General features: G+C 41.0%; 1 protein-coding gene across 3 annotated transcripts in view; it reads right to left on the bottom strand.

Annotated features, from left to right (window-relative positions):
* The window catches only part of trappc9 (trafficking protein particle complex subunit 9), a 182,991-nt gene that overhangs the window by 121,601 nt on the left and 38,095 nt on the right, over positions 1-23,295 (bottom strand). For all 3 annotated transcript variants that reach the window (XM_076753979.1, XM_076753980.1, XM_076753982.1), the window contains 4 exons: positions 22,149-22,275; positions 21,833-21,965; positions 17,886-18,049; positions 6,228-6,380 (listed from right to left, as the gene is read on the bottom strand). In XM_076753979.1, coding sequence (XP_076610094.1) covers positions 6,228-6,380; positions 17,886-18,049; positions 21,833-21,965; positions 22,149-22,275 — 577 coding nt within the window. The remainder of the gene's footprint in view (positions 1-6,227; positions 6,381-17,885; positions 18,050-21,832; positions 21,966-22,148; positions 22,276-23,295) is intronic.

Genomic DNA, 23,295 nt, shown 5'->3' with positions numbered 1-23,295 from the left:
TTGTAGGACACAAAGATCTGAACAAGTGATTACTGTCATTACAGGAAGCCCTTCCAGTGTATCTGGATGCTCCATTTAAGTAAACAGCTGCTTTACTCTAACAAATGTCTGGCATGCAGAGTCATCTATATAACAACCAATTCATTTTTCACCACAGGCCTTTTCATTTAATGGCTACCAAGATATTGCCCCCCTTGACTTCAGGAACATACAGGCTTCAGCACTTTCACACATGGTCTGAGGCCATTTCCAGCACTAAAATCACTGGATAAACAGTCCCTGTGATGCTGTTTGTGAACTGTTCTGTTGAGAGATCACATGCCAAACAGCAGGTCCCGTACTGTGGTTATTTTCCCCTTTGATTTCCTGTTAATTACGTTTACTTAGGTTTGTATAGGTTGCACTCTTATCTTTGTGTGTTAAGCCATGCTGGTTATCGCTGCTCAGTGCTCCCATTTATTTCCAGCAAGCTGGAAAACTGGAATTGGAAACACATCACTTCCTGTGCTACAACAACAGGGTATAATTTGAAATGACTTTTGCAAATATGAAAGCTGAAGTCCATGGTGTAGATAACCAAACAATAGATTTTATGATACCTTCGCTTCACTTAACTCACTTAACACAAACACATGGATGACTCCAACGGATGGACTGTGTGAGACAAAAGTTTTATCGCTTTCATTCAAGCCACTTCCTCACCCACACAGATCATTCGGTGGTTGAACTGATCAGGGATCAGATATATCCTACAACCGCTCTGCTTTCTGAATGAGCATTTGTGCTGAAATTGCTGGAGCTGCGCTTTCCTGTCACTTTAATGAGATAGTGAGAACAATGGCATTTCAGTGTAATTTCAGCTGCCATTATCACAGGACACAGACACTGCTTACCGGCAGAGTTACACTTGAGAGGAGGAAGGGTCAGGTTATGCTACAAAAGAACTAGTTCAAATGATGTGTTGTTAGACACAACCTGTAGTTAAAGGCTATAGCGAAAGGATAAGTTTTTAGCTTTCTCTTAAAACGTTTAGCGAGCTGGCTTCCCTGATATTTGTAGGTAGTGTGTTCCAGAGCTTTGGGGTGTAATCGACAAAGGCTGCATCCCCGACATTCTTTCAGCTGTTGCTTAGAACCTCCACTAAACAAGCAGCAGATGATCACAGTGTTCTTGAAGGTAAATAGCGAGCAGGTGATTCAGCAGCGTTGCTTGGTCCTAGTCCATTAACGGCTTTGTATACAAGGAGGAGGACCTTAAAATCAGATCTAGATGTTACAGGAAGCCAGTGCAGAGCAGCAAAACTGGACTAATGTGCTCTCTCCTCTTTGTGGCAGCGTGTATTGTGAGAACAGTACTGATGCCATGTTTCTCAGACACACGATCTCAAAGACCGACGTCAACTTTCTCCCTTTGATGTATGTTTGAAACCAGTTTAAAGATGCAGTAGGTAAGATGGAGAAGAGAGCAGACTTAGCCTGAAAATTTGAACCAACACAAGTTCAAGTCACTCCCCCTCCCTCTCCGCTGCACTCATGCCCTGCCTCCAAGCCCCTCCTCCCTGCAGCGTCTGCCGTAACAACCAGTAACGTTAGCCTTAGCATCAGAAAAAAGCTAACTCTGCCCAGCCGCTACATACCATAGGCGCTGCGGAGTGTTATTGTAACAATCACCATATTAGCTTTCTGGTTGTTTGTTGTCTTAGCCGTATATGCTGTTGTTGGCAGCGGCCGTGTGGGCAGTTTCTCGGGTGGCTGTTGCTCCACCATAGCTTTCACCAGCCTCCTGACGCCGCTCACAGAGCTGTTTGACTGAGGGGCAGCCGGCAGCATGAGCGGAGGGAGGGGGTGGTTCGCAGCATGTGTGAGTAGTGATTGACAGATGTCAGACACTCCCTCAGACGCTCCTCTGGCTCTGATTGGTTGTTTTGTGTCAGGCGCGGTGGATTTTTGCAAATCGCAGTAGGAGCAGTAGGTGGGACCAATGGAGCCATTTTTTTTTCACAGATTACGTTTCATGTACTGCTGTCTGGGCATAGGGACAGTTTTAGCAAATATGACAAAAAAAATACTTTTATACAAGTTACTTACTGCAGCTCTAACACACAATCAGAAAGACCAATCTACTGTTCAAAATTTAAATACCTGTGATTTTCAAGTATCCTGGATCCACTTTACGAAACTTTTAAGAAAAAAAATAGTGATAGAGCAAGAAGGAAAAGTGTCTGCTCTGAAAGAGAGCAGGATGACGCATTGAAGGGACTGAGTGCAAATGGGCATTTAAATCAAGAAGTTTCTGATCAAAGTATTTGCAAACAAGATTTCAAATTGGACGAGACAATCAATGCCAGCTTCAATACCTGACGTCCTTCAATACTAAGTTCTACAGACTCATTGTGCTCTGTAACAAAAATCTTTTGAGGTTTGATACAGCCATACTTGATACAAAGATTTTTCTCCAACGTTCTGGACTCTCAGATATTTAGAGCTGCAAATATAAAACCTTTCATGAAACGGGTAAAGCTTGAATTACAGCTGTGCTGCATCACTTGACAGCAGAGAGAAGTAAAACAGAAAACTAACATGAACATGTCACAGGTTATTACTCAAAAAAGTGTTCTTAGGAGCTAAGTGTGCTGTTTGTACGGTGAAAGCTAAGTAATTTAAAAGTTACTATGCAAGTGGGACAGCAGTGCATCGTCTCACTGAAGTCGACTGAGGACAAAAAGAAAACACTAAGACATCACCTCCCTGTCCCTTGCTGAGTTCCTGAATGCATCTTCCTCTCCGTTTGAGTCCTTAAATTCATGTTGTTACTTGATATCACGTGTTTCCTCTGTCTCCTTACTTGCAGACATTTACTGTGGTGCAGTTTTCAAAGACCACAACATTAATGTAGGCAGTAGCATTGTCATTAGGTACAACACTCACACCATTTAACACAATAAAGCTTGCTGTAAGTCAAGGCCCATTAGTCCTGAGCGATGACATCACTCCCATCTGATCCTGAGTTATGGTGTCATGGTCCCGGGCAGGACTCGAAGTGAGGGATAAACTTGTCTGAGGATAAATCAATGAGGCTCAGCCTGTTTTGAATGTTCCCCCTGTACCATTTTCGGTGGCCTTGTCTGCTTTGTCCCTTCTGTCTCAGCTGACACGCAAAAGGCATCGAGTGCAGCACTGCCAGGCAACAGTTAAAGCTGATGGATTGGCTTTCTCCACAATGTGCTTGTAAATACAGGCGATCAATAAAACACACATAATTAGTGAAAAATTCCACTGATGATAAATGGCTCTGCACCTTCTGGTGGGTGTTAATCAGGAACAAACTAATTCCCATCTTTAGTACAGCATGACAAACAGTGGAAGCTAAACCTTGGTCATATGAGGGCCGCGAGACATCTGAGCTTCCAGTTATATTTAGAAAAGAGAAGTGCTCATGCTAACACAATACCAGCAGCATACACATTAGAGAAACGCACGCTCCCCAGACTGAGAGCTATCATTTCTCCTCAGGCTGGTTGGGAGAAGGGGTGAAAGAGGAAAACGAACGGAGACAGAAAAAGAGGGCACGTGTGGATCTTTCCAGGTGGGCGTGGTGCAGACCTTCATTCATATGCATCCACATGTTCACAATCATTTTCAAGATTTTCTATGTTGGGGTGAAAGCAGCTGATATTATTACAGTTTTTATTGAGACTATTTTCATTCAGTACCGATAATGTTGACCTACCCGGTGCTACCAAGTGAATGTTTATAGTGCAAACAGATTTCAGGTAAATACGTCTGAAACAATGGACTAAACACATGGGAGAGGTATAGATCCTCCAATCTAACCTTTTGACAAGAAGGCATTTTAGCAAATTTCCCCAAAAGCTTAATTAAGCCTGTTTTAACATCATTTTCTTAATTCCAATTTTACAGAAAGACTTTTGCTATTAGTCTGATTTCCAGGCAATTCCTCTCTTCAGATCAAGATGTTATTTTTCACTGTCCTTGAACAGCAGCATTTGTGAAAAAGAAATGTTTTAGTGCTGTTTTTGACAGGTGACCTGCGCCCTTTTCTTGTTGTATACTCTAAGGAAACTTCCTATAGCCGGCTGTGGCTCGTGAGGTTCAGCAAGTGTGTGTCAAAAACATCCTTGAAACACCTAAATCAAAAATGGGACTCAATGGTCAGACCACAGCCCTTGCATTGTAGCTACACAAGTGTGTGTGTGTGTGTGTGTGTGTGTGAATGGTTGAATGCGAGGCACACTGTAAATTATAAAACCATTATATAAGTGCAAACGGAACCCAGTGGTACGATATGTAAAGTTTAGAGGAGACTACTGATTTGTTGGTAATGGTTTAGTTTGTTAACTGTATCCAGAAAGTAGGAATATATTGCTTACAATCTTTATGCTAAAATAAGCTGATCTAGCGTATTTCCCAAAATGTCAATTAATGCCTGTAAATAGGCAATATAACAGGCTACCTAGCTGTATCTAAAAATTTCTCTCAGGGTGGGATGCTCAGGTACAGCCTATTACACTGCTGCCTCGAACAAGGTAATGATTCACTAATGGTACAATACAAAGCACTAAAATGTATATACGACGATATTTATTATTATTGATAGTTCAAAAACAGCTGTTAAAAGCATCAGTTGTGGCTAAAATAAACAAAATTTCACTGCCTGATTAGCAAAAATGGCAGCAGTTGATCATCTTCAGCACAGAGGAGAAGACTGAAAACAACTAGCTTTATGCAAAAATGTTCATCAGCATACTAAAACAGCATTATTCTTGTAATTTCATTGATGTATTTGAGTGGTAGATAGCATCAAAAATGTTTAGCAAAAACTGCATCCCATGATGTAACCATAATAACTCAATTTGGAGCTGCTATTTAGACGAACCATGTCTTATCTTCTTAATTCAGGGCCCCAATTACTGCTCAGCTAATTAAAAGACTGAAACAGAATCGCTTAAATGACCTCATGAGGAGAGTAGCACTGGGGCTGAGATAAACGTATATGTACGTCGTATGTATCTACTCTCTCAGTCATCTGAATCCACATGTATGCGCACACAAAGTAAAGCGTCTGTGGTGCAGGAGCAGGTCCATATTGATTGTTCATTAATATTTATCAGCCCATGGAGTCTGTGCTGAAGAGGCTCAAGAGTCTGAAGAAGGAGGTAGAGACGTCGGCAGCGAGACAGGAAAGACGGAAGGACTGGAGGAGGAAAGACTGGAAAACGAACACAATGAATGAGCTTCGAGGTAGGGGAGAAGGTCGGACTTTTTTTTTTTTTTCTTTTTTGTGTAAACCAGGAATAAGAATTAGAAGAAAGGAAATCCGACAGCTGAATCGAGGAAGCCAGAAGCGAGGGGAGAAATGGAGGTGTAGAGACCTTGAGACCTCTCTTCTATTAATGCTGAATCTCAAATAAGGCAGCCAAAAAGCCTGTGAGGGTGCGCCGTGCACAGCGGCACATTAACACTACGTGTGCTTAAGTGGTGAACTAACATTTCTGTATCCAACATAACATCCGCATGCATTACCTCAGCTGGACGGTTCAAAGACAGTATTCTACGACAATCCATTTCAAGACAAAGGAAGGAAAACCTTGCCAGTATACAGAAGAGGCATTCAAGTGCCAGATTAATAAACCCCTAAGTGAATCAAGAGAGTCTAAAACAACAGCCCAGCCCTTCATGAAGGTTCGAATGCTCAGTTTTTGTTTTGGAGAGGTGTTGATTCAACTTAATGATCGTTTTGAAGGCTGAGGTTTGTAGTGCTTTTCAGTTCTATTGCATTACACTGAGGGGTGTTTCATCCTCAACACTTATATCTATGAGGGTATATTTAGGGGTCAGCCAAGTCATCTGGGAATTGTTGATGTTTAGTAGGTATAATGTTTATCATGTGCAGCATCTTACTTTGGAGTTTTTACATTATAATATTTGCTAATTAGCATTAAAGGTATCAGTCAATGGGATTTATCATTGCTAACCAAATACCATAACAATCTGTGCATTAGCTGTCAAGATAGTTCACTGTGAACTGACGAACCAACTGACATTGCCTTCACTGGAGCCACACTGCTCGCACAGCTAAAAATAGATTCCAACCTGAGAGTAAGCGTTGTGCGTTGAACCCATTTAGAATAGCAATTTTTGTATTTAATAGGTTCTTGCATTTCTCAACAGGCGTACACTTACAGATGCCGGTCTGTGTCCACTCACCGTCATTGAGGTCCTGCAGCAGGCTCTCCTGACCAGAGAAGTCCAGCTTGACTTTGATGCTGACAACCAGTGTCACAGCCTGGCCAGGCTTTAGAGGCAGGTGAGACAAAGCCTCCTCCAGCTCCCAGCTCAGAAACTCCCCGAACACTTTCTCTGCACACACAAAAAGGGAGGAAAAAAAACTAATTAAAAAGAAATAAATGAAATAAAAAGGAATTGGAAAATGAATAAGATATTTCTGAGGGGTGATGATAGCTGGAAGCAAATATTTTTGGACAACTAAAGGAAAACTGAATGACACTGTTGTGCTTGTAGGTACCTGAAGGCTTTGCACACATGAACATTTAGCAGAAAAACTCAGTTTCTGGTTACTCTGTGTAGTCGGTGCAGAATGAGACAGGAACAAAAAGAGACCGATCTTATTGTAGCTGCTGCAGGTTGCACATCAGGAGAAACCTGTGCTACGATGAGGTTTCTTTTGCAATAAGCTTTCCAGATCAACAAAGCTGCTGATTAGCCTCCTACCTCCGAGTCCTTTGGCTGCTCATCACTAGACGTAACTCTAATTTATGCCTCCAACCCCTTCTACCTGAGACGAATGACTCAGCTGCATCCACTTCAGCCACGAGCATCGAATGAACGCTACATCACCTGAATGAAGCATGTGTTCTGTCTGTGCAGGTGAGCCGTTCCTGCTCTTAGGGACTGCAGGAACAGCAAGCGGGTTGATTTTAACAGAAGCACAGCAGAAGGTGAAACGCAAGCTCACTGTAAGAACAACAGTTTACACGTCCCTGCTTGATTCATAACCAAAGCCTTTAAAATCCTCGAAGAGGATGTGAACGTAGGCAGCATTAAATAAAGATTTTGTGAATAACGCTTCACTTTAAATATTCATAAACTCAGAGCTCCTTGCAGTGAATTAAAAGAGTGAAAAAAGAGAAGGGGGACAGAGAGAGAGGCAAGGGAGGAAATGATTTAAAAGAAACGGGATTGGGAAGAAAAAACAAGTTGAATATGTAACACCGGGCGTTGAAATTGAATAGGTCGACAGGCAGGATTGTGGATGACGTTATTATCATCACATTAATAAACTATGAGTCACAAGAACTGGTAGCCACAATGACTGTCAAGAAATCTTTCCAGTCTCATTTAAAGTATTAAATAGAGACATTCCCAATACTAAATATAAAATGGAGCTCATGTCAGTGTTACTACAGAGCAGATATGAAACAACCTCTATTTCAAACACTGTCCAGAACACCTGGGTTACATTTCCAAGTCTTCATGCCCTTTGGCTCTGACTCCCCTGCTTCAAGCTCTCAATGAGCTCTCAATGCAGCAGAAGCGTAAGGCATGTGAAACAGACACTGGTCCGGACACATCAGGACCAATCACCACAACTCTACAAATAAATACTCGTTAAAAATTTAGGAGGCACCAAACATCCAATTTCTCATAAGGTAAAAAAAAGTAATTAGGGGAACAGAGGGCTCTGGGTGTATCCAATAGAAGCAATCAATACAGTGTCAACAGTAAGCAGGGATCGACATAAAGGACGACTCAACACCACAAGAGAAACATATGACCTCTACACTGTCATACCCTCAGGTGCATAAATAATGTTCACACAAACAAGCCAAAGCAGGCCGTGGAAAACAAATCAAGCACAACCATAAACACCAACCCAAGAGTTAAATGTCCAGACTGATATATTCCTTATGCATTGCACAAAAAGTCAATATTTGTTGCTTATTTGTGTTCACACGTTTACAGCAGAAAGAAGGACAGCTGTTATTATTCTTATGAAGTGCGAAATAGACCTTAGGGGGAAAGATAGCAGAGCCACTAAATCGCACAGCAAAGGCTATAAATTTAATGAGATAGCAACGTCGTGGGAAAAAGCACAAGTTGGGAAAAGTATAGGCAACCAGCTTAAACACAGTCACAAGGCACAACTGGATGATACTGGACAGTTCAGCCGCATGAAAAACGGTTCCCTGAAAAATGCCCATGGCAACTGTGGTATGTTTTCAGTCAGGGATGGTCACGGGTACGGTTGATGAAAAGGTGTGCAGGGGAATTTAGTTCAGTTTGGGGAAATGAGCTCAGACAACCCTCACTAATCCTTTACATGGCATTAATCAGACTTATTATTCATTACTTTTAATTATTTGTCCACCAGTATAAATTGATAGTCAGCCCAATAATGCTAGAACCCAGAAGAACCCTAGATAGAACCCAGAAGATGAGCAGGCTTCTTTCAAGATGTTCTGGCCTTCAAAGTTATCTTTAGCACATTCTGTGTGGCTCACAATGCAATGCAGCTCTCAGTAGGCCCCACCTGCCAGGGGGCCAAAACAAAGGGTCAGGCACCAGAGGGGCAGGGGCCCAAACACAAGAGAGTCAAGAGGCGAGAGGCAAGACAGCGATCCTTGGGTTCTTTCTTTTCTGTTGAAAGAGGTCTTCACTCCTCCCCTTCTGTGCCTAAAACATTTTCTTACTCTAATTTCTTCTTAAAAACTTAATAAAGTGTGCTACATGTCGAATGCTTCCGAGTTTAAAGCATGAAATGTTGCTGAATGACACCAAACACACCTCGTCTGAATAAACAGGACATCATACTGGCAATAAGTGAGTGTTAGACAGTGTTGATCCAAGTTTAAATGTCAAATGGTAATCACGTACAACATCATACATATCCGTGTGTGTGTGTGTGTGTGTGTGTGTGTGTGTAATAAAACACTAAAATAGTTCAGTGTGCCTCTCTAATACAGCACTGTGTCTTTGCTTTCTCTCTCCTCTTTGAGGGATGGTACGAGGCGAAGGGTGCAGAGGTCTGGTAAGCTCTCCAGCCCAGAGATACGCATGTCAGTTTTTATGCTGTTTGTGCAGCAACCAACACAAAAGTCTTCATCTACTCCAATCATCCCTGGAAGGGAAGACTCACTGGATTAACTTGAGGGAAATGTCGCCATAACACCAACAACTGGGAAACCAAGGCTAGGAGGTACATCATTATGTGCACGCTAATCAGATCACTTGAGACTGCTCTGAGGGGCAATACAAAGCAGGATTCCCCTCAAAACTGAAGCTCAAGTCTGAGAATGAATCACATCACATTTACTAATTAATTAACCTGGGGCAGGATATTCTCTTCAAAACACACGTAGGCCTATACCTCACTTTCATTCCTATTTGGAGCCAGTGAACACATTGGTTTAACAAAAAACAAAAACATACCGTGGTATAAATGTTAGGTCATATCGCCCACCCCTATTCTCCATGTCAAGCAAAACCAGTACTGCGTAATCCCAAGTAAACAGCCGCCACAAGGAGACTGATGCCGTAAAATGAGAAAGAAGGACTGCACAGGCAGCTGACAGCCAGCTCTGCTCATGGTAACAAAATCACTGAAGCAATATTAATCCCTTCTTTTCCTACTTCTGGGCTGCACAGTGGAAAGTGTTTTGTCCTTATGAGAAATTTGTCAGGAAGGTGCATAAGTGTTTTAGAGGACAACTGAGCAGAGTTTATGTTAATATATACAGAAAAGCAATAAGGCAGCAGTGATGAACAAAAGGCCTGATGGCAGCTTATTTTCTGCTATTCACAGACAGCTCAGTTTACTCGTAAATATGATACAATAGATCATTGTATTAAGAGTTTGTTTTTGTTATCTATAAAGTTTCTATGAATAAACGTTTATTTTTCACAAACTGAGCCATCTCGTATGTCAAGATGGCTGTGGTTGTGGCAGAAAGAATAAGGTTTTGTTTGTTTCTGTTACATCTTTTATTCATTCGGCTCCCACAGAACATTCAGAAGGCTTCAGACAGGCCCTCTCAACTGTGGCCTGTCTGAAGCTGTTACCAGGTTATAAGTAAGGAGGCACAGGCAGGTGGGAACAAGGAAATCTGCTAACAAGGGACGGTAAGTCCTGTCATCATGGTGCTGCAGTGCGACACTACAGCTTCTGTCACGACCGCATCAATGATCTCCTGCTGAGCGATTGGGAATTTAGACAAAGCAGAGCATCACGACTTACATTACGTAAATGACTGAGGTACCCAGAGTAAGAATGCTATCAGACAGAAATAATTTGTAGAAGAAAAATGGCAATATGTGCTTTCTGCACACTGGCTGGAAGAAGATTCACCTAAACGCGACCAAGAGCCTAAAGCCACGTTAGCAGCTCTGTGACGCTGTAACAGTGGTGCTTTGAGCTAAAGGCTAACATCAGTTCGCAATGATTATGCAAACATGCTTGCGTTGACAGGCATAATGTTTACCATGTTTACAAACTTAGTTTTGCATGTTAGCATGCTAAATTTGCTTATTAGAATCAAAAACAAAGTACAGCTAAGGCTGGTGTGAAACCAGTGTACCAGACAAATCGATTTTCTGATCTGATGATAGCACAGGAAGAAAAGATGGAGGATTACAGGGTTATCAAAGTGATTACAATTCATCCTGATAGGGAGCAAATTTCATGGCTATCCATCCAATGGTCGCTCAAAACCACAAATGTGAACCTCATGGAGCACGTGTTGCCCAGGGTCACTGCAGTTCAAAAACACGTGATTTGATTTGACACAACCAATATAAAGATCTGATCCTTTAGGTCCTGTGGTACCAGAAACTGAAATAAGCTACTCTACCTTAGCATGTTCATCCCATTTGTAATTTTTAGACTTTATTTATACTACATTTTTACATGATTTTCATTTACACATATAAAGTTCAAGCCAGGTCCAAAGAAGCTGGGATGCTGTGTAAAACATATTTCAAACAGAATGTGATCATTTGCTCATCCTTTTTGACATATACTCATTTGAAAACAACATACAATAGGGAATATATTTAATGTTTGACCTCATCAGCTTCATTGATTTTTAGAAATATCTGCTTATTTTGAATTTGGTGCAGCAACACGTTTCAAACAAGTTTGGACAGCAGCAACTGAAAACTGGGAAAGTTGTGGAATGCTCCAAAAACACCTGTTTGGAACATTCCACAGGTAAACAGGTTCACTGGGAACAGGTGATAAACATTTTAGCACTGTGTTTCGATGCTCTTTTCCTAATTTAAAGTAATCTAAACTAAACTAATAACACTTAAGACCAGGAGTATGCATGCTTTTCCTGAATGATCTGAGGGTGATAAGGTGGAGAAGGAAAGCAGAGTTAAGGGACAGAATTGAATGATAATTGTTGAGTTTGTCAGCCAATTTCACAGATCGTGTGGTTTCAGTCTACACAGCCATCTGTGAAATGCCCATCACATGATTTACTTTTGTGAGATCCATTTTCTTTTTATTTGAGGCAGTATTTTATTTCCCTATGTTTAGAACCTGTTTTTATCTTTTGTGATTTATCATATAAATTGTGAAGCACTGTGTAAAGTCTGTTTTGATATGAGCGCTATAAATCATTGATTTTACTTCTGAGATCTAAAAATGATAAGTGAGAAACCACCAATGAAGATGGCTTAAAGGTACATGTAATGAATTAATGATATGGGCACTAAAAATAGCCACAGCTATATGTAATGTAAGCTGCTCAGGCATTTTTGCCGGTTATGAAAGAAACTGATGAATTTGAGGTACTTCTTTGCAATTCAATTTGCTGACAGGTGTACATGAAGGGCATGTCTATGTCTGTTTATTTCTATATTTGGGATTGTGCGCCCAGTTTCACAATGATTGAGATTTACACAATAGAACTGAGTATGCACACCTTTATTATCTTCAACAAAGAATGAGTATGAGTGTTACTGGTGAACCTACAACAAGATTAATGTATCTGACCCACAGTCACTGGCTCTCCAGTAGTTAAAGGCTGCAGTGGAACTCTTGACAACTCGTAATCTCAAGAATACCATGCAAATAAAAGTAAAAAGATCATATCAGTTTAGTTCTAGCTGTCTAAATTCAGAGAGCTGTATCCATCTACAAAGTACCTTTAAATAACACCATTTTAAGTGGGCTATTCTTCATCATTAATGGAATGAGGTGGTAAAACACCACTAAAAATTAGATTGACCAGATTAAAAATACATATTCATTAAAATGTGGTCATTTCTTCAAGGACTAGGCTTATTTAAAGCACTTTACTTGAAACTGCAGCGGTTTCACAAGTTATGGCAACTAAAAAGATGAAGTTGCATAGAAAAAAAAGAAGTGGATGATCAATTGCACTGCAATGCAATTAGCAGGTTGGGTTGGATCTTGCAGTTCACCGGGCTGTTCTTCCTCGGAGGCAAAATGTGAGCTTTGGCTGAACTGTCATTTTCTGACACTTGAGACCTTTTTACAAAAGTCCCATCAAGTTCCAGGATAACTTAAAGGACACTTAAAGACCTTGTTATTCGATATGATCAAAAGTGAGGAAACAGCAACCTTCTGTGCTGCCAAAGAGAGAAAGAAGCACGAGGTGCAGCGTGACTGCAGTGCACAAACAAGTACATTCCAATATGTGCTAATTATCAGCCTCTGGAACAAACTGGGAACAATAGCCTGCAAATATGGGTTATTTCAAAGGCATCTTCTCTGTAGTAGCTTTCCAGGGGACACTCTGGTTAGCATTAAACAGAAGACACTCTGGACTCACTCTAAAAACTACTTCTATGATTATTACAATGTAAAATAACAAAACTCTTTGGAAACATGTATAGTCTTAACAGAATAGCTTTGTGTGCCACCTGATTCCCAGAACAAGACCAGAGAAAATGGCTCAGACAGTTTGACACACCAAACGACAAACACATAAAAGCTTAAACACCACTTCACGCTGGACAATGAGAACAGTTGCAAGATAAAGAGCCTTTCCTACTCTTCTCCAGTGCAAAATCTCACCGAACAAACACACCCTGAGCACTGCTGTCTTGTCCTGGAGGTGGTATATATTTGACTGTTTACCAGCCTTTAATGTAAGCCTCTAAATTATAGACATTTTTTCCAAAATCAGGTTTCCTTAAAGTCCAACTGAAGTACATTTAGTCATCCTCTATTTGCAGCCAAAGATTCTGCCAACGTGTTTGTTAAACTGATTGTTCTCAGTTTTTTGTTACTAAAAGGAAGAATAAAGGTCTTTGTGGAATTATCAGAGATGTTCCTCTTGCTCTCAGTGGCTGGAGGGGCGTACCCCTGTATGTGTTTGATTGACAGCAGCTGGCAGGCTGAGCTCCAGTAAACAAACTAACACTGTAGCCTACAAGCAAAGAACAGACAGTGTGTTGTTGGTGGTGCATCTAACCAGACTGAAGTGACATTTGTAGTTGACTTGCTGTTTAATGTACTGTAGCTGAGCAGCTAATTAGCTATCTGTCTGCAGACTGACGTTAGCAGTGCACTTTTCCCCGGTGAATGTTTGTTTGGTGGCTCGTTGGACACAGTAAGGTGCACGACAAGACGTGCGTTCATGTTTGCATCTTAGATAAGAAGGAGACTTTAGCACAGAAGCTAATGTGGGTTGTTGTGCAGAGTCTGTGGTTCTTGTGTTGTGTAGCCTGCTGCTGTCTGGCTGTTAATCAGTGTGACTGTCTCTCTGCCTATATGCTACTGCTACATGTAAGCTTCATCCAACATGAAGGGATTTGACTGGCTGTATGGAAACAAGGCTGGCACAAATAAAGAATGTGAAGGTTCCGGTGCTGTTACTCCATCTGCAGCAACAACAAAAAGAAAACTGGAGCAAAAGTTTGGAAAAAGTCCAAATAACAGAGGCTGTATCGGCTGTAATCTCTTGGAGGGCAAACTCATACATCTTACTGAGACATGGCACATAGGTGGCATGTCTTTCTTTACTTTTAAAAAATATGAAAACGATAAGATTGTCTGACGTGGAACATCACAACTCGGTCTCAGTTCCATCTGTGAAAACAAGTACAATGCTCAATTAAAATAGCTGCTAAGAGGTCCGAGGTGAAATTTCTTAAATGTGCTTTGCGGTATGAGCGCATGCTGTATGTGTTATCACTCAACACAATCACTAAAACAGTTTCAACATCAAACACTATCACGGACAGCCTTCAGGAACAAAGTGAAACCCAGATTCAATTTAAAAAATCAGTCCTGTGACACACTCCAGACGGAAGCTGATCTGACATTAAAATGGCCTTCAAAGGGCTCCCAGCTCAGATGTGGTAGACTTAATTACTTACAGGGGTTCTTTCTTTGTACTGTAATGAAGCCTGCTGCAAGAGCACACCCGAGGAGATGGCTGTGCTGAAAAGGAGGGACTCTTGACTGTTGTCACTGTGCCACAATTAGGTGGAATAAGGCAGGTTGTGTGCGGTACAGTGTGAGCGCATATATGCTCATACATCCAGCATAACATAAGAATTCAGAGTGAGAGTGGAGATAAGCAGAGACGACTTGGGAGACTGATAATGTATATGACAAGTTGTGTTTTGTCCGGCACAGACATGACAGAGTAGATTAGCTGGCAGGAGGTGAGACAGTAAGAAGAAAAGTGTCTGTCTAATGTGTGTTATGTGACAATGGTGAAGCTAAATGAAGACTGATGACCTACACTACAACATAACATAAATGTAACTCTTTTTAAGAGTCTTTGCATGTGTATCAGAAGTAGTTTGTAGCGTTTGTGTAATCCAACATAGCTAAAACAGTACTGACTGCAAAGGTAGCGATAGCTAGAATACTGATAACAACATTATCATAACTTCCAGACACTGCTGCTAAGTTCCCTCAAGGGCAAGAACAACAGGGAGAGACATGAGGAAAAGTTAATTCGATGTTAAAGTATGAATGCATACATATAAACAATATACTAAACTGCTAAGGTGATAAACAGTTATCATTTTTGAATGTGATCATGCCTCTGTGTGTGTACTGCATCAGGGTTAAGTCTTAAGTCAAGGTGCAATGAAACAAGCTTAAGAAATTTCACTTAGCTGCTGACTTTCCTCTAACTTCTTCGTTGTCTCTCACTGTGGGAACTTAATGTAGTCATACTATGAGCTAAAGGGGCTCCAATGAAGTATATAAAGAATTGAATTTTCACTGTTGAGTCTTCAAAGAACAAGTGCTTGAGTTCACTCTGGTGACGGGAATCCCTGCTCTCAACAGAGATGACGCAAGGAGAAGGAAAGAAAAAAAAAAGGGGAATCAGAGGAATATAAGGGACTGATTTATTCCCTAAAACTGGAAAAGATCAGGATTTGAAGAGGAGAAGAGGGCAGCTCGGAGGGACTGAAAAAATCTAGAGCTGAAAACAAAGAGAAGAAACTTGAAAACAAGGATGAAGACGATGATGATTCATTCGGAAGACGTTTGAACAACAAAGTGACAGAAGAAGGGCTTTGTGGGTGGTTTCTCTTTTGGACAGTTTTATCTGCAACAGTTGAAAATGAAAACCATTTTCCACACGTTTTAAGAGTTTGACCCTTTGACCTTTGGCTGTCAACCAGCCTTGCAGCCCTGCAAATAAGCATGAGTGAAAGAAGCGAAGGGGAAGAGGAAAGGGAAGGAAAGGTAGTTTTGTTTTATTCAAGTGCAATTCGAACTGAAGTTTAAAAAGTGATTTGTTGTTGGATTTTAACATAATTATAAAGTCTTTTCTACCACATCACCATTTAGTCCACATTTATTTTTACCTTCAATAAATAATTTTGAATGGCTTCATTCTTGTTTGTGTTTGTAGTAATTGAATAAAGTACATAGTATAAGTCAGAGTAAAGTCTACTATGAAAATACTTTCCAAAGAAAAGTATTACTACAGTTTATTTGTCAGGGACAATGTAAAAAACTTTCTAACAGGATACAACATGATCCAGATGTATTGCCGAGACAATTTCTGGCCGAGGCTAATTTGCAATCCACATTCCTGGTTAGGCTTTTCTACTTAAAAAAGACACAACATGTCATTACCAAGAGTACATTAGTTAAATTTAAAGTGTTTGTCAAAAGTCTGTCAGTGAAACTACAGATGGTGCTTTTCTAATTCAGGACTAGAGAAGTCACTTCTCTTTGCTTGTTCGTCCAACTCTGAAAATAACACTCCCTTGGAGGCAAAAGTATATTTGCAGCCTAAATCATTTCCAACAACCACAACAACAGTTCCATTTCAAAGAGAACTCATGTTAACTTGAGAGACTACATTGTACCTTGGTGTCCAGCCAGCAGGGAGTGGGGTATGTGAGAGGCGGGAGAGGAGGCAGCCACTGGATGAGTGTCCTCACGTCAAAAACTGCTTTAATTATAGTTACCATTGGCAGTTCTTGTCGACTGGGCTTCTCCTTGCCTAATTCTCATTGGCCATAACATCTACATCTGGACTGGTCACCAAAGATATTTCCCATCTTTGCACAATATCGAGATGCTTGTGAAGGAATTGCATGAACAGTGAGAAGAATATATAACTGAGAAGTCCAAAACAGCTGCCTGGCAAGACGAGATCTAAGAGCGTTAACCCCTGGGCGGAGGATATGCTAGTGTAGCCCGTCTTCAATTAAACACAGAAGCGTGTTGCCGTTCTGGAAATGTCAGATCAATTCCATATATACCGGCCCAGCACCACCTCCGATGTTCATCACTGTGTGATCACAACTGCTGAGAGCACAGGAAAAGGATTTTTCTTGGTTTATCCCAAATCCACTGCATCCCCAGGGCTGAATCAGAGGATGTACTTTTATTTTCTCAGTGTGGTTCAATCAGGTATGTTTTGAGAATAGCAGGTCAAAAGCCTTTGTTATAAGAGTTTGTGACAAAGTGGGTACAGCCACAAAAACTCCTCATTCATCCACAGGCTTCACTTACACAAGTCAGGGAAGCAAAGGGTTAAAGCAGAGGTCAAACCAACACATCAGCATGGGCAATACCATCAGCTGATTGTGGTTGTGAACCCCTCCATGTTTCAAATGTATTTGTTTGAACTGATCTGAAAATATGACATTAAAAACACTACAATAATTCTGCATGACATGCTATCTACTGGACAGAGAGAACTCAATAGATTGAATTTTAAATCTTATTTTGTACTTGAATTACTCAAACTGTTCATCACCTGGCTGGACTGCTGACCTCAGGTAGCACTGGGGAGGCATGTCAAGAGTTAAAGTACAACAGAGTGCCGTGTTTGGAAATGTTGCTGCCTGTTTTAATAATGTAGCTGCTTTTTTCACACAGCAGCCAGACAAAGACAAAAAAGCGAAAGGGAGACGCAGAGACAGCCAGTCAGAGAGTGTGTGTGTGTGGGGGGGGGGGCCTGCAGAGATCTGAGGACCTGAGCAGGTGTTGAACAAAGAGATGGAACACAGAGTGAAAAGCCACGGGGGCATGAAAGATGTAGAACCAAAGACAGCGGGTAGTGACCTCTGTGGTACTGCGGACACAGCGACTGCAAGAGGCTGCAGCAGAAGCCCAGAGGGTGACGAAGTACATCAAAAGCTCTCCCGACTAAAACAGCATGATAACAAATTCTCCATGTACACACATCCATAATCTCGATGCGTCATTGTTTGTTCCAGCATGCTGAACTTCTTCACTAATTTCTCACCTTTCTGCTATTAGTCCACTTGCTGCCACTCCTTTCTTCTTGCTATACTGCACTGACACAACTTCCTGTTTATTTAGTCACTGACATCTAAGAAAGGATCAACGCATGCAGCTTAAGTCACTGTGGTCGGGGTGCTAACCTTTGGTGCTGACAATCTTGGAGGTGAGCTCCAGAGTCTCGATCTCCTCAGATCCGATGTTCTCCAAGGTGATTGTCAGCTCCTGAGTTTCTCCATTGAAAAGCTGGATGGACACAGTGCTGGACAGCTCCTCTTTGGACATGGGTTGAGGCGTGTGGGCTGACCTGTTTAGGTTTGTGGAGGAAGGAGAACTTCAGTGATGACAGAGAGTAATGTGTACTGTATGTATCAAATGTATGTATTTTCTTGCTTTCATTCGATTTAAGGGTCAGTATGAATTAAGATTTGTAAGAATCAAAAGATGCCAGGTGTATGATGGTGAAGGCATGTCTTATGTGGTTTGATACGATGCAAACAGCCCCATTATACTTAATTTGGAGAACAATTCTCCAGGTGTTCAACCAGAAATATGTGAAAACAGATCAAGTCTTTGAATGCTCTCTTCACGTTTTGATAAAGATGATGAAGGCCTTTTAGAATCTCATTAGCTGGAACATCATCTGTTGATGGCTTTTTCCCCACAGTGGGGAATCCTGCTGAGACTTTAGCACTGCCTTCAATGATTTGTGGGGTTTGCCAACAAGCTAAGGTTCATTCTCGCATACGTGTAACCAAATCATACATGGCACAAATGACAAAAGGTTACTCGACGGTGGCCACAAGCCCCGTTTCAAATCTTATGTCACGTGTTATTAAGAATGGTGAGTGGATCTGCAGCATTGATGGAAGACTCACTCTACACTGGGTACTCATAACGGCACTTGATTCTCAAGACAGTGCCGAGTTATAAAGTACAGAGCATGTAGACCCCTAGCACAACAAATGCTGTCATTTAAAGAATAAATCCACATTGAATCACACAGAGCGGTAAACTGCCCATCCACTTCAAACTGTGTGTCTGGTTGTATTTCTGGCCACATCTCAGTCAGTGACATCGCAGCGAAGTACTGTCACCAGCTGTCAAAAGCGAAGCACCTGCAGCTGATGCTTCAAGTTTTCAAGAGCCGCTGGCATCTGTTTTTGCAAGTAATGTAAACAGAGGAGCAAAAGATTATGAAAGATCACTGTGGGCGTTTGCTACAACTTCATCATGCCTCATTATACATGCACATGTTCAGTGTCATGACTTTAATACCCAGCGTACACTCTGCCTGAGGCTAGAATTCCAATGCCAGTCAGCACCAACTGCCTATACTTTTTTTTTTTTTTTTTTTGAGCTTGACAGCAGGTCAACACAAATATAACTCAAAGTTATAATAGAGCAATGATGGAATACCTTTTTAAATCACAAACTGAAAAATCTAAATAGTTTTTCAACCATGCCAGCAGCACGCACTGTTTGCATTTTAGGAGACATTTCCCTCCTTTCATCTCTGACAGTGAAATTGTTTCATAAAACACGGCTGAAGGCATAGGGCAGATCTATGCTCTGAGCCTTTAAAAAATGCTGCAACTGAAGCTGATGTTAAACACTGATGTGAAAAAGAGGAACTATAAGAGCTGCAGCTTTTTGCTGGAGGCAACAAGATATCTGAGAAGTCAATGAGGCACCTTAGTGACTGAAGTCAACGCTGAAGGTCTACCTGTGGACTGAGGGAACGCACCCAGGAGACCACATATTAGATCTGTATTCTATTTGCTTCATGTATCTGCTACAGTGCGCTTCCAACACTGGAGAACAAAAAGAGTTTCCACATCAAAAGCTGCTGAAGTGCTGTACTTACAGGCATGACCTAAATCGTGGATTCTGCAGCAGCTCCACTGTCAGAATGATTTACAACACTCCAACAGGGTGCTTTACCTGTTATTTTCCAGTAGTAATTTAACCCGTGATTTCTCCTCTGATGTTTCCGACTACATCCGAAATTACATTCCACCTTACAGGATGTACATCGTAACAAATGCACCTGTTGCTCTCAGAGACTGCAGCTATTTCTGACGCTGTTACAAATGTCAACAGATTGGTTACACAGCCGAGACTTTCATTGTGGGGTTTTTTTTTTTTTGGTTTGTTGTGTATTTTATGTGCTTCAGAGTACCAGAGCATGAGCAGAGTAAAAAGTAAATGTGCAATACTTGCTTGTTAATCATCACTTCAACTCTAATTCGAACATGTGTTAAGAACGGTGACGCTAACGAGCATTATCAGCAGTAATTACCACTTTAAGTCACAGCCACATCCAAACCAAAAAAGTGTTTAATCACATTCACTCTGGCACTGCATTGGTTCATCAAACTCCTGTGGTTCTATTTTATTTCAAAGCTTCGTTTTTAATCTCAACTTGATCTAACTTTCAAAAACTCAAAGTCAAAAACTTTCATAATCTTTAGAAGTCTATCTTTATCACCACAGTTAACCTTAACGTTGGGATTAATGCTAGAAAGAGTTCTTAATTGAAGGGCTGGGTCAACAAAACCTGGACTGTAACTGTTTTTTAAGCAGGTGAGACTGCTAGTTTGTATGAAAAGGGGTTCAGCATGAAGAGATGAACTCGAGTTTCCGTAACGACTATATAACAACAACAGGGTTACAATAGAATAACTACAGCGTGTATCAGTTATGACTTTAAGCCAAATCCACCATAAAGCCTTCTCTTTTAAATCAGGGAGATACTTGAACACAAGTCAATGAATATCTCTAATATAACATTCTCTAATTTGGCATATGTGAGTTGAAAGCATGTTGATTGTCCTGCATCGGTCACATGACAGGCCAGTGACACCCGGCTGAACATTTACCTTTTGTTATTTTCAGGAAATTGAGTATCAACACTCCAAGCAGAGTGCAGTCTGAGTAGCAGGACAGTGAGACATTTTTCATCGTTTTGGCTCTGCAGTCCAGCACAGTGGATGTGAAATGAATCCATGACTATGAGGTTAAAGTGCTGACTTCCAGCTTTAAGGGTGTTTGAGGGCGTTCACATCAATCGTGGGGGAACAGCGTAGGACTCGTTGCCCTTTTATATTTTTATGGCAAAACAGTGTAATGTCCTTGTCTTGTCTACAGGCAGTGACATGACCTTAATTCAACTGAGCATGTGTTTCACTTCCTCAAAATTAGAATGAAGCCAAAAGGTCCTAACATGGGAAAGTGACTGCAAAGGCTTTGCAACAAAAATCTTAAGTTCATCTTCATTCATTTAATATATTTTGGTCCAATTAAATCACTTTATCACATGTGAAGGTAAACACGCTCGAACTAAAGCAGTGTCATATGTTAGTAGCTGTGATTCCACCAGGGTGGTTTTTTTTTTTGGCAATTTTGAAATATCACATTCAAAAATTTAGACAGAAACAGCAAAAAAAAAAAAAAAAAAACTTCCTAAATTTTGCTAAAAGGTGCAAAATAGATTATGGAAACACCTTTGTGGAATAAGTTCTCATGTAGCGCACAAAACTCACATGACTGATCATGTGTTTTCACCAAAAAAAACCAAAGAAGAAGAAGAAGTTGGCTTCCCAGATATTTCCATAACGCACAAAAACATGGCTGGCCCAAACAAAACAAATTCCTGCAGACGTCTCTCCATTTGTCTCTAGTGGCCAGGGCCACACATGTTTTTTCCGGTTCTCCACATCCTTCTTCTTCTACTCTGTTATAGCCATGCGTAACTTAGCTTATACCGCTAATTCCTGACTATGAATTAGCAGTATGAACTATGTTTTTGCACAGCCTAGTTTATTCACTCCAAACCAGTTTATGGAAATGCACTTTATTTGCATTTTCTTAGTTTTTTTTTTTTTCTTTTTTTGCATCATTTCAAAATTTTCCTTAAATTTAATTTGACAATAGACTTAACAACAGGAAGAAGCACGGCTACTGTCCCACTCACATCTGTGGCCCTGCCTGTTTGACTGTTATCTGTTGTTTAGGTACTAATCAAAGTCATACCCACAGTTTTAGAGAATAATTGTAACCATGAAAATGACTGGTGAAAGTTTCTGACCGTGGTAGTGATGTGCTGAGCTGGAGGCGAGGAAGGGAGGGAATGACCTCAACTAAACAGCCACTAGTCTTCACACCGGGCAGGCCCTCCAACAGGCAATCACTGGTCACACCAAACACTGACGTGTGGTAACCTGGGTACACATGCAGAAAATAGGAAATGTTTAGCTGCAGTGGTTGGTGTTTTGAGGAACAGGAGGTGTGCCTAAAGTTAAGATCAAGGTTAAAATTTGTTGCAACAGAAGTCAGAGTTCATTTGAACCACTCATAATATGAGCCACATGAGAGCAATGGAAAAGGTTTTCAGATGGACTCACCATTGACAGTGATGTTGCCAGCTGTACGTGGGACACCAACCAGAGTGACGGGGTACAGGCCAGACTCTGCAGGCAAGGACAGTGCAGCAGGCAGCGATTCAAACTCCACTCCAGAGGTCAGCAAACCCTGAAAGTGTAGAACTTTCATTAAAGCACAAAGGATACACAAGTAAAATCTAAATTAAATCAAAAATGAAAGCAAATTGTAGCATGAATCAGCTCAGATGAAGAGATGAGAATGAAATATGTTGTGAGACCACAAAATGTGTGCTTTTTGTTAGCACAAACAAGTATTGCAATGGCTGTAAAATGGTTCTTAACATCATTATGAGAAAAGTTGGTTTTCTACACAGCACACTAGTTTCAAAATCAACCACACCGACAAAACCTCTCCAAATAATCAAATGTCTCAGCTCTCATTTGACTCTTTGTACACTCTATGCTAACAAGGCCCCCAGAGTGATGTGCAGCTATCTGAGTCTCCCGCAACAGTTCAGTGTGAAGTATCTCTCAAACTGTTTCATGTGATTCATCATCTTAATCTACTCATGATGTCCCGAAGATTAAATCTCTGTCAGCATGAGATGGCCATTTCCATGGGAGAGAACTGCTCTCCGTGGGAAATGGCCACTTGAGCCATGTGTGCCTGAGAAGTGATTGAAAATAAGTCTATCAGCTCACAACACAGAAGGAAGAGGGATCAGACAGGTTTCAAATTCATCACTCCAAATTCTCACTAGGTGGTGCCGAGACTAGAATATCACATGCCAAGGTTTTTTTCCTGCATTGGGAATTTGGGCTGGCTGTCCAAAGAGTTTTGAGGCCTTTAATGAAGGTTCTTGTGGTGAAACTCAGAAATACCAGTTACATAAAAGAACTCTTTAAAGGACAATTCTTCTTACAACTTGGGTCTTGTTATCACAGTTTTGTCCATCATTTCTATCAATTATGATAACATAGTACTCACCAAAGTAATTACTGAAATCTGGGAACAGGACCAGACAATCAGACAGGTTGTTTCTTGGTCAGACTTCTTTTAAGCAATATCACTGCATTCCCAGATCTCAGCAACTAAACTGGTGAATGCAGCGTTATTATGACCGATAGGGAGGAAAGACAACTGAAAATAAAATCCAAGTTGTAATAA

The sequence above is a fragment of the Chaetodon auriga genome, chromosome 17, assembly GCF_051107435.1.
Source record: "Chaetodon auriga isolate fChaAug3 chromosome 17, fChaAug3.hap1, whole genome shotgun sequence".
In the NCBI taxonomy this organism is placed as follows: domain Eukaryota; kingdom Metazoa; phylum Chordata; class Actinopteri; order Chaetodontiformes; family Chaetodontidae; genus Chaetodon; species Chaetodon auriga.
Note: the sequence above shows the minus strand (reverse complement) of the source record. Positions and strands in the feature narration are given on the sequence as shown.